The sequence below is a fragment of the Carettochelys insculpta genome, chromosome 2, assembly GCF_033958435.1.
Source record: "Carettochelys insculpta isolate YL-2023 chromosome 2, ASM3395843v1, whole genome shotgun sequence".
Lineage (NCBI taxonomy): Eukaryota > Metazoa > Chordata > Testudines > Carettochelyidae > Carettochelys > Carettochelys insculpta.
In genome coordinates, this window is record NC_134138.1 from 45,624,515 (window position 1) to 45,636,844 (window position 12,330).

Here is a 12,330-nt window from a genome sequence, read left to right on the forward strand (position 1 = left end):
TTACATTTTTAAACCCTCTTTTAAGTAGTGAGAGCTGGTTACAATTAAGGTCCATATTCACTATGGCTGTTTCTACACAGTCTACTTCCTTCGGAAGTGACATGCTAATACAAGGAGCGAAGATGCTAATGAGGCACAGATGCAAATTCCCCACACCTCATTAGCATAATGTCACGTGATTTGGAGTCCAGAAGATCGTTCTTCCAGACTCCAAAATGCCATGTAGAAGCACGGCCCTGGTGGGGCTTCCAGAAGGAAGTCCTTTTTCCGGAGACCCCTTCTTCCCATTCATGGTTCATGTTCTTGGGCTTGATTTTACGCACCTACTGGGGATAAACATAATCGATCTATCTGGGTTTAACAGTCAATCCCTATACTCTTCAATCTCATGAGAAGTAAGGGATGTCGACTGTGAGGATGGACAGGTAAACTGCTTCCAGATAAGCTGATTCCAGCTTCCTGTAGCGGGAATTGCATATTTATAATCAAGTTTAAGGTCTAGTGTAGACCTGGCCTCAGTAACTAGTACCTCCTTTGCAAGCACTCTCATTTGACTGTAGATCAGTTCTTTTAGAGTAGAAACTCATTTTGTGGGTAGTTCTCTTGATTAGTTACTAGCCAGCTTGAATTAAGGGAGCAGAATCTCAAGTCTCAGCCCTGGAGTTCCTATGGTTTTCTTAAGTCTTTTTACTGGATGACGATTTATGATTCATTTTAAACTATTTCTCTACAGTGCTAAGAGGCAGGTCTAGGTGTATTCATTTCATTTTCTTCCTCGAAAAACTGTATTAGGCAAACAGAACTCAGAATTCACAGAAAAGAGGCATTCCCCATGGATTGAGGGTCTTTGTGAATTTTCCAGTTTTCTGCAGAATCTAAGCATTGATTTTGTAAATTATGTTCCTAGCAGTAAAGATTATAGTTAAGTTTCTTAAATATACACAGAATTTTAAAGACAAATATTTAGTCATTGTGAGCATCATCATTATAAACACCTCCATGGCTCTCACTGTTCCCAAGATCCTACAAGACCTTGGGTTTTGGGCTACAGTAAACTAGGGAATTGCAATCACTTGGTGAGCTCAAACCAGTGCTAGTCCTGTGACCTTTTCTCAAGTAAGACAGCCCCAGTCTACTCAGAAGATACCTCTGGAGTGAAAAGCCCTCTTTAGGGGAGCTACTGGAGGCAGCTGTGACTGGGGCAGGAGGGTGGAGGGACAGGAAACCTAATGACTAAGCTCTTTGTCACCACACTTCCAGGAAGAGGTACTGGTCTCCACAGCTGGCAGAGCAATCACAGGGATTGCCTTTGTGTCCCGCAAACTCCAGCAGGCCAGAAAGGTCATTCAGCAAAGGCAATAAACCTCAAACACCACAATGATGAGAGACTCCATGGGCCATCTTTGTGAGACTTCGTCCCTTGGATCTGATTAAAGGAAGAAACCAGCCTGGCACCATCACAAAATAGCTATCAAAAGCAGCATTTAAAAGCTGAGAGAAGCCCTTCCAGAATCCATTTTCTTGACATAAAATAAGGAGATCCTGCAATTTCTAACCAAAACATATTACCCTCATCCTACCTTCACTAGGCACCTGGAACTCTCATGAACTAGAACTGGCTGTTGATGTTCCCCATTTTCTAGGGCACCACAATTGACTTGACTGTTCTAGTGTTTATGGGGACTACACTCTGCTTTAAAAATCAATGGCACAAGGTATTTCTCATAAAGGTTACATTGTTTTGCCTCCCATCTACAAAAATATTATTGCCAGTAAAAGTTCAGAACATTAACATTCTGCTCTTCTGTGGGAAAAGAACAATGAGAGAGAGGCGCTTGCAAACAGTGATAAACTGCAATAAAATGGAGAATCAAAATGTTAAGATTGGAAATTCATATTGAAGTCTTTCCCCTAAATAGTTCAAGTACAAGCTACAAACTGAGACATTTGATTTATGTCTATGTCATTCCCCTCACTAGCTACATTTTCACAAAATGCTATAGTTTTGTTTTTGAAAGTACATTCACCTTTGACATTTTCCCCTTAAGACCCTTATTTAAATATGGAATGGACCTCTGGCAAATGCCAGACCCACAGCAGAAAAAATTCTGGTGCTGAATTGTTGGACAGCTCCTTTCAACACATTGAAGCAAATGCATTAAAGAAAGCTTTGGAATGGGATCAAAAGGGGACCAGGAATCAGAATACATTAGTGTTATAGCTGCACAGAGACGCTTATACAGAACAACAAAAAAGTGGACCAGGAAGAGAGAAACATTCTTCTTATCCTTTTAGTAGCAAGGTTTCAGTAGAGACTCTTAGGTCTTGATTAAAGAAACACTTCAACATGTATTTAATTCCATTGAATTGAAAATTAAGCACATGCTTAATTTTTTTTGTCTTGTGGCTTGATCCTGTTTAAGAATTTTTTCATTGTGTTGAATTCAAGGTCTTGAATGGTGTAGGAGCAAATCCTGTGTGCTTACATGAACATCCCTCACTATGCATATAGGTAATGGAAAAATCTTTCACAGAGAACGGCAGCACACCTGCCTCTCTTTTATTTATTTAAAAACAAGCAAGGAAACAAGTTAGATTACTGATAGCTTGCATTTGTAAGTGCTATTACAGAGCTCTGCAATGAGAGGATATTGTTACTGATTAGTCAACGTTAACTGGATAGCTAGGATGAGCAGTACAAGCATAATTTCTGACTTTTAATACACCATTATAACTTCCAATAGAAATTGATTGGTTTCAGTCCTGATGTGGTTTCACAGTTGCCATAACATTTTAATTAGGAACCATTACCCAGAAGTCATTTTCTCATAGTTTCCATTTCATTTTTAACACTTACAACTAGTTTGGTCATTGAACATTATATTTGCCCTTACAGTTCATATCTAATACTACAGGTCACATTTAAAGCCCCAATGCAGTGCAATAAACTAAAAACCCCTGAATGGAAATGACTGCTAACATTACAAATTTACTCATCCCTCGCTATACGAGCACAATTGGTTCCCAGGTTCCTGCCTGTAGGTGAAAACTCACAAGGGGGACACTAAATTACCATTAAATACACGTTAAAGTCTCTGATTGGTTCCTAGTGCTCCTAACTCGGAGTGGCAGCCTGTGGTGCTGCTTTGGAAAGGTAAGTGAACCTTGGGTTGCGGGGAGGGGGGTTAGAGAGGCTTAAAGGTTGGGGCAGTTTGGGGCCATGAGCGGGAGGGAGGGTTAAAACCTGGTGGTGGCTCCAGTGGAGGAGGTGGTGGCTTGTTTTTCTGAGCTGCACCAGCGGTACCTGGGGTAGGGGGGGGGCAGTCCAGGCCCAGGGGGTGCACCGGGAGCAGGCCAGGCAGAGATGTGAGTGGGGGGGGACGTGTTGGGAGGTGGGCAGGCTGGGCCAGAGGCTGCAGGGGCTGCTGCATGCTGGAGGAGGGTGCTAGGAATGGGCCGAGCCAGGGCGTACTGTGGGCTGGGGGAATGTTAGTAGCGGGCTGGGCCAGAGGGGAGCTGCGGAGCGTGGCTGGAGGTGCCTGACCGCATGGCTGTGGGTACCCCATCGCACGGCTGGAGCCGCTTCACAGTATGTGGCCATGCTGCCACACAGCGGGAGTCGTTTTGACATGTGCTTGGAGGTACCAGCAGCTCCTCCAGCCTGCACCAGCTCTAAGTTCTTAACTTACCTTTGGGGAGTGTGGGTTAGGGGACTGAGCCAGGTCATGGGGTGGGTCTCAGGCTGCGGCAGGTTGGGGCCATGGAGCCGGCGGCGGGGGGAGGGTGTCAGGCTGTGGCAGGTTGGGGCTGTGGAGCTGGCAGGTGGGTCAGGCTCGTATTAGTGGGGGGAATTCACCTGTCTAGTGGACAAAGGTAACTATGTGTGTCCTTCATGTTAGCAAGTACTCATAAGTAAAGTACTTGTCTAATGAGGGATGAGTATTTGTCTCATTGCTAATCTAATTATATGAAACTACATTCAGTATTCCATACTTTATTGCGTGCATGTTGGGAGTGTACACAGACATTGCCCCTTCCCACATGTGACAGAAATATCTAAACCACCACCCCCCGTTTCACAAACGTGAAACAATACAAAATAAAACAAAAAAGAACATAAAATGAAAACTCCCCCTTCAGCAGCAGCTCCTGTCCAGTGGAGCTGGGCCTGGCTCCCACTCACAGAACTACTCACTCATATTTGGCCTGCCCTCCCTACCATGATGAATGGGAGGCTGAGCCACACCTTAATGGCACTGCAACCCCATGTGCTAAATAGCTATGCCCACAGTGGGGAGCTAGACCAGCCCTGTGAGACAGAAGCTGCAGTCGTGAGGTGGTCTTATTCCGTAACCTTCTTCCCACCAGGGATTCCCAACCAACCAAGGGAAGAAGAATAGAGAAGGGGTCTCTGACAATAATGGGGGAGGGGTATGACTCAGTGAAGGAGGGAAGAAAACTTTAGGGGAATGCTAACGCTCAGTGAGGAGTTCTTGGGGAAAGGGAGAAAGGACTTGAGTAGAACTTGCAAAAGGACACAACAGGATTGTGAAGATCCACAGTGCCTGGGGGCGGGGGTTGTGTCACTGAGCGAGAGGCAGAAGCAGGGATTATCTGTGGGCAGCAGTACTGAGTAAATTTCACCTGGGTTGGGTAACTGTTGTGGGGGTTGTTAAATAACTCAGCGTGTGGTATCATAAAATGATGTACCACAGATAAATAGGAGTTTGCACACTTTTAATTTACATGCAAAGAGCTGGTATATTTTAATGTAAATGGTATAAATAGAAAAATATTTTAATGGTTAAAACAAAATAAAATGAAAAAATAAAAATAGCATCACAGAGCTCTTGCAATTGCTATGGAACAACATCTGCTGATCAAGTCACTGTGACTACATCACCTGCACTCTGTTCAGAACTCTGCCATGGGTGCTCCCAGTATTCTGAATGGCCAAACTACTATAAGCAGCCAAAGAAAATGACCCAAAGAAAGGTGTCCTTCCTAAATGTGAAATTTTGGACCCGGAAATTATCACAACTCATGGAAATGTTATTTTAAGAGCTTTCAAAAGCATATTAGTTATTTCTGTCTCTCAGAGATCTGTACAATTGAAAAAAATGATACTAAAACAGACTGCCTTTACTGGTCAGGGATATTAAAAACGGTAGCTGCAAAATGTTTTTACTGTCATCTGAAATCCATCTGCAGCCATGTATCATAAAATATTGCCCTGCAGAATGCATATGGATGTGGGTAAAACTTTTTTTTGGAGCTTGTTTGAAATAATCTGCCTAATTCATTTGGGGCTGTGCTATTCATAAGTAACACGACTACCTCAGAATCATGTAGCTAGCATCCACCATCTCTCTCTCACACACCCACACACCCTGCCATCCTGTGCATTAAAAGGTCAGACTTGAAATCCTGCAATACAAAAAAGCTTTTCATACCTGAGTGTGAATCCTATGTCTATTCAACCAGGTTAGCTGATTACTTAAATAAATCAGAGCTACATTTCTTAATACTTTGCATCTGTGTACTTGCTAGTGGTAAATTTCTTCAAGAACACTTTCCCATATTAATCCAGAATTTCTATTGCATTTACAGCTTTTCAACTTCAATTTAAAAATGATCTATAACCATATGGCATGCGTGGGCAATCTACCCTTCACACATGCCATTACTTCATATCAGTTTGAATCATTCAAATTCATATTGTAGGATATTTGAGCAAAGAGTGGAGATGAAACTAAGAGAGATACAAGGCAAGATAAGGAATGTTTTATTGATAAAACAAAAAAATGAAGAGCATGCAAATAATGACTGTGAGATTTAAGAATTAGCTAATGTGAAACAATATTTTTCTTAACTAGACTGAAGAAAATATAAGATTAAAACTAGAGATATTGCTGAAAAGTATTGAATAAATTTTACTCACTGGGAACATGCAGAAAATAGACCTTCAATAATATCACAGAATCATAGAACACTAGGACCGGAAGGGGCCTCGAGAGGCCGTCGAGTCCAGTCCCCTGACCCAACGGCAGGACCGACCACTATCTACACCATCCCTGATAGACATCTATCTAATCTGTTCTTAAATATCTCCAGCGAGGGAGATTCCACAGCCTCCCTTGGCAACTTATTCCAGTACTTGACCACCCTGACGGTTAGGAACTTTTTCCTAATGTCCAACCTAAACTTCCCTTGCTGCAGCTTAAGTCCATTGCCTCTTGTTCTCTCCTCAGAGGCCAAGAAGAACAAGTTTTCTCCCTCCTCCTTATGACACCCTTTAAGATACCTGAAAACCACTATCATGTCCCCCCTCAATCTTCTCTTTTCCAAGCTAAACAAGCCCAATTCTTTCAGCCTTTCTTCATAAGTCATGTTCTCCAGACCTTTTATCATTCCAGTTGCTCTTCTCTGGACCTTCTCTAATTTCTCCACATCTTTCTTGAATTGGGGTGCCCAGAACTGGACACAATATTCCAGCTGAGGCCTAACCAGCGCAGAGTAGAGCGGTAGAATGATTTCTCGTGTCTTGTTCACAACACACCTGCTAATGCATCCCAGAATCATGTTTGCTTTTTTTGCAACAGCATCACACTGTTGACTCATATTTAACTTGTGATCTACTAGAACCCCTAGATCCCTTTCTGCTGTACTCCTTCCTAGACAGTCTTTTCCCATTCTGTATGTGTGAAACAGATTATTCCCTCCCAAGTGCAGCACCTTACATTTATCTTTATTAAACTTCATCCTGTTTACTTCAGACCATTTCTCCAATTTATCTAGATCATTCTGAATTATGACCCTATCCTCCAAGGTAGTTGCAACCCCTCCCAGCTTGGTATCATCTGCAAACTTAATAAGCGTACTTTCTATGCCAATATCCAAATCATTAATGAAGATATTGAACAGAACTGGTCCCAAAACAGACCCCTGCGGAACCCCACTTGTTATGCTTTTCCAGCAGGATTGAGCGCCATTAACAACTACTCTCTGGGTACGATTAGCCAGCCAGTTATGCACCCACCTTATTGCAGCCCCATTTAAGTTGGACTTGCCTAGTTTGTCGATAAGAATATTATGCGAGACCGTATCAAATGCTTTACTAAAGTCTAGGTATACCACATCCACTGCTTCTCCCTTATCTACGAGTCTCGTTATCGTGTCAAAAAAAGCTATCAGGTTGGTTTTACATGATTTGTTTTTTACAAAACCATGCTGGCTGTTCCCTACCACTTTACTACCTTCCAATAATATAATCAGAGGTAGTATGTTTAAGTTAGCAAATTTCGTGTAGCAGTCTCAAGCAACTTTGACTCTGTCAGTCACCCTTTCAGACCGGGGAAAAGAACAGCCTCCACACCATTAGGGTAAAGTGACTGAGGCAGGCTGTATGTGTCTGCACCTGATGTCAAGGCAGAAACAGATCGAAATGACCCTTGTAATTCATTGTGATCACTCTGCTACTTTTAGTAATAGTTAAATGTAAATATGCTTGATAATCAGACGTTTTAGTACTAGAAAAATGGTACCTAGGAATTTTTGTGCTAAATATATTTTTTGCTAAAGCAACTATGTAATGTTTGTTTGTGTAAATGAAGAATGTGAATGTGTAAAGAAAGAAACTTGAAGGCTGTTTAGCATCCAGATGGCCAAAGAAGGAGCTAGAGATTCAGAAGCTCCATGGAACTATCCATGGACCCATCGTGTATGAAGACCAGTGCAGGACAGATGAGTAAGCCTGAAGCCAGGAATGAGCACCTCCAACTCTAAAAAGATAATACAGCTCATCAAATCCAGGCCAGGACTATCTGGAAAGAAGCACTGACATGCTGACATCAGATGACATGGACAACCCTCAGATAAACATATCAACAGATTATTGTAATGTAAAGTTAACTGATTAAGAACTGACAAAGTAAAATGCACTAATTAAAATGGAAGGAAAATGCTCTAGAGGATGGGATGTCTTGCATGATTCTTCAGGTCTCCATCCTGTCAAAAATCAGAGCATCCGTCAGGACAGACAGAAATCTGGCTCCAGCCTCGCATTCATCTTAGCTGCCCACTAGGTTCACGTGAACAATAGACTGGTAACTATAAATATTAGAAATATGTATGAGAACACACACGTGTAGTACACATATATGCCAAAATAATGTGGCATTTTGGCTTATAACCTCCATCTGAAAAGACCCTGTGTGCTTCTTTAAAGTATAACAATTAGATAATATGGGCTGTGATTTAGCAAAGCACTTGAGTACCTGCCTAATTTTCAGCAGAGGCTTATGATGCACTGAAGTCAACAGGATTTGAGCACAATTAAAATGAGACATGTATTTAACTATTTTTCTGAATGGGGACTGACTTAAGCGTACACTTCAGTGTTTTTCTGAACCAGGGTAATAATATGGTAGTATTTCAATTAAGACAGTGTGTAAGAGAAACTGATAAGTATACATTTGATCATATGAAAGTTTAACTATTGCATTTAATTAGCATTTCTTACTGAAAACCTTCTTTTAAAAATTATTTGAAAGCCAAGTTATCCTTCACCTAGCTTATCTTGAGCCAGAATAAAAAGGCTGCATTCAGCCCTGCACATGGACAGGAGACTGAGTTGATAAAGCTATGCCTCCTGGAAGATAGGCTCAAAAGCTTTTAGTACATGACCACAATGGAGCTGAAATAAATGAGGACCTTTCCTTCAGCACTATAAATATCCCAGATATCACAGAACATGCATAGAAATGATTTCATTACACTATATTAATGTAAAAGCAATAAATAAATCACTGCATAATTTACACAGCAGAATAACGTATATTTTATAGGATCCTGACTGTTTTATATGACTTTAAACAGATCAATGTTAAATTATCCTTTTCATTACTCTGATGAATTTATTTAGCAAGATGCCCTACAACAATTACAGCCTTGCTATATCTACTTGTTTCCCAAAGAAACTTCAGGAGTTAGCAAATAAACCTGTGACAAATCTGCAACACTGCATATCTGAGAAAAATGAACCACTCTGGAGTCAGATTCAGACTCCGGTCTCTAGCATTAAGAGGTGGAGAAGACTGAACATAACATGAAATACAATTGCATAGTCTGAAGTAATGAACCAGATTTCTGTATTATAGTGACACGCATGCAAATCCTGCAATGTCAGCAGTGACCTCTGCATAGCTGATTTCCCTGTATTGCTAACCAAAGAATAGAAATACGATAGTCAGAAAGCAAACTCACACCTCTAGGGCAGCTTAGCTAATTTCCTACAGAAGTAGTAGGGACAAAGAACTTTTTCCGGTAAACAATATTGATGAATAAATTAAGAATGTATGAGACATAAAAGTCTTAATATTAAATTATGAGGCAAATAAAGAGGTGTACTACCACTAATGACTATAAAACTTGAATCCTGGATGTCAGAAAGATCTCCAGCCTAATACCAGTATATATTTAACATATATCATCAATAAGATAAGCATTACTTTGGCTAACATTATAATCTACCATTTGCTACCTCTATATTCAACACTATTTTTTAAGTAATTTCCAAAATGTAAAAGTGTGGGTTTATCATTATTTAACTGGAAGGCAGGACTACTTTTTGCTTAATGTTATTCGGTCATTAGTTTAGTGCTTTACAGCAGTTCACCTCAGCTGCAAATTAAAAACCATGAATCCCTTAAATGCCAATTTAAAATATAATATTAAAAAGTATACATTTTCCATGTCCTGATCATAATGTATTTTCTTACTTAGACTAGCATTTGGATGCTGTCTGAGTTCATTATGATCTGTCTAGGAAGGAAACTGCTTGCAGATTTAGATTGTGGCAGCCTGCAGGGAATTACTGTATCTCATAAGGATTTTGTTGCTAATAATACAATTCTGTAGAGGCTTTTTGTCCAGAAATAGCTACTCTCCTGAAAATCAGCACCAGCGCTGAAATCAGAATTCTGCACCAGCTATTAACAACAATGAAAGATGCAGAACAATTATTACAACAGGCCAAATATGAAAGCACTTGAAATAAACATGGAATGAGGCAAACAACCAGTGATTCTTCTTATTTGTGTTACAGAAGTGCTCACAATGAACATCCTTTCTCAACATTTTGAGACAGGTCTGATCAATAAAGTCACTGCTTAAAAATCAGTAAAAAGATGCGACCCAGAAAGAAACAATCCCTTGACCAAAGAATTTAAAATCTGAGAAACAAATGAAATAATTGTGCATGGAGAAGAGAACCCACATAAAGAATTTGTAGATTTTAAACAATCCATCACCCCCATCCAACCCGCTATGAAGCCATTAATGGCTAGCTGTTTTTCATAGCATAACAGTTTCTTTTGATAGTCAGTGGAATCACCTCCCATTTCAATATAACAGAATTCTATTTTACAGAAGTATTCACTGGATCAGAGGAGAACAGCAGTCAGGATTTCCATTTGGACAGTGTGTTTTCTGAAAACTTGTGTGTTATGCTCTCCGAAGCAATAAGTAGATAGCAGTACTAGGCACAATTTCAGAAGCTATTTTTATGTAAATATATCTATTTATTTTACTGATATTTTCAGTAGACAGTGTCAGAGGCTCTTTTATTAGCATGCACTGAAATATTTGAGCCTGCTTCCTCCTGCACCTGCATCAGTGGACCACCAGTGGGTTCAATAGAGTTACTCCTGGTTTACACCAAAATAAGTGAAAAGAGAATCAGGCCCAAATACACATTGCCTGTTCAAACCATAAAAAGGCACATTTGGCTTGCTTCCTTCCATGAAGCCTCTAACAGAAAGACAGTAAGAAAGAACAACTAGGGAACTTACTGAAGCTTCTTTTCCAAGCAACCACAATGCGCACATTGCCTAGCCTTTCCCAAGGTACTTTCATTGGGCATTAGCAAACGTAACAATACGAGCAAATGAGAAAAACTAGGTTCCTGTGTTTTTTGACCTCAGATCCCCCAAGTTCTATGTCTGAAGAGACCTATTCCCAACTCAAACTGCTGCTTTTGCACCCAATGCCCCCGGCCTCAGTGAATCCTGGTAAAACAGCACTAGCCCCTGGATCATCTCACTTTTGTCCTTCGTTCTGAAAATCCCCCAACTAAACAGAGAACAAGATTTAGTGGCACCTATTGCATCACAAAAATGTGTGGCCAACAGCGACACAAGCATTGGGACCTGGCCTCTGGGGCCTGCCGAGCTCTGACATTTGAGGGCTGGGGCCCAGAGCTGGCGGGGCCCTTCAAGCCCCCCGCCACACACCCAAGCTATGCCCCTTTGGCAGGCACCATACGGTTCAAAGGACAAGTCCTGCTTTGGCTGTTCTATTGCCAACAATAGGACAAGCCTCAGGGCAGGGGGCGCATTTCCAAGGGGTTCTCCTGCCCCCTGCACCTGCCCGCCCATTTGTCCTGGGTCGCGCCCTGCACCCCCGCCCAAGAGGGCGAGCTCCCGGGTCCCATGCACGGGGCAGCTCGAGCCGGTCCGCCCGCCCTCCCCGGGGGCCTCGCTCACCAGGTACCAGACGCCGAGGAGGATGGTGCCGGTGCGCACATGGCAGCACAGGCAGCAGCTGTTGGAATAGAACCGAGCCCACGGGGAACTCATGGTCCTCATCGTCTCCGCGTCCCCCTGGGGCCGCCCGCAGGGGCCGGGGCTGCGACCGAGGCACTGCGCTAGCACTGCGGCGGCGGAGGACCCAGCGCGCGGGGGAGGGCGAGGCGAGGGAGAGAGCCCACGTGGGCAGCGCCCGCCATCAGCTCGGCCTCGCCCCCGTTTCCATGACGTCACTAAGCCGCTAGCCCCTCCCCCCCGCAGAGTCCTCTCGGGCGGGCGGGGTTTCCCACGTGCGGGAAGAGGACGCGACACGTGCCGGCAGCCGACTGCCGCTGCTACAGGGCAGCCCGCGCGCGCGGGGCGGGCCCGGAGCCGCGACCGCAGCGACGGGCCCAGCAAGTCACGTGGCTCGGATCCGCCTTGGCGGTGGCCAGGGCTGCGACCCTGAGCGAGGCGCTGCAGGGGCAGGTGCCGGCGAGGCAGCGTGCAAGCCTGGGGCGTCCCTCACGGCGTCAGACATGAGCCCGTGGTGCCCTGTGATCGAGACGTACCGGGGCACGCAGGTCCTTCTCCGTGCCGGTGGGTTACAGCGATGGGTTCTGGTGCGGGGCACCGGCACACCCCGTGCTCGCGTCCTGCGCGCCGCGGGCACCGCCTTTGCACGAGGTGTCATCTGAAAACTCCAGATTCGCTCCTCAGTAGTGTCCTGATAAAACGTGAGTGGCACCATTGTACGGGACGGTGT

At 43.3% G+C, this 12,330-nt stretch overlaps 1 protein-coding gene across 1 annotated transcript in view; it reads right to left on the bottom strand.

Moving 5' to 3' along the window:
* LAPTM4B (lysosomal protein transmembrane 4 beta) overlaps positions 1-11,645 on the bottom strand; it is a 102,428-nt gene extending 90,783 nt beyond the window's left edge. The window contains exon 1 of the mRNA XM_074985675.1: positions 11,544-11,645. Coding sequence (XP_074841776.1) covers positions 11,544-11,645 — 102 coding nt within the window. The remainder of the gene's footprint in view (positions 1-11,543) is intronic.
* Between the last annotated feature and the right edge of the window lie 685 nt (positions 11,646-12,330).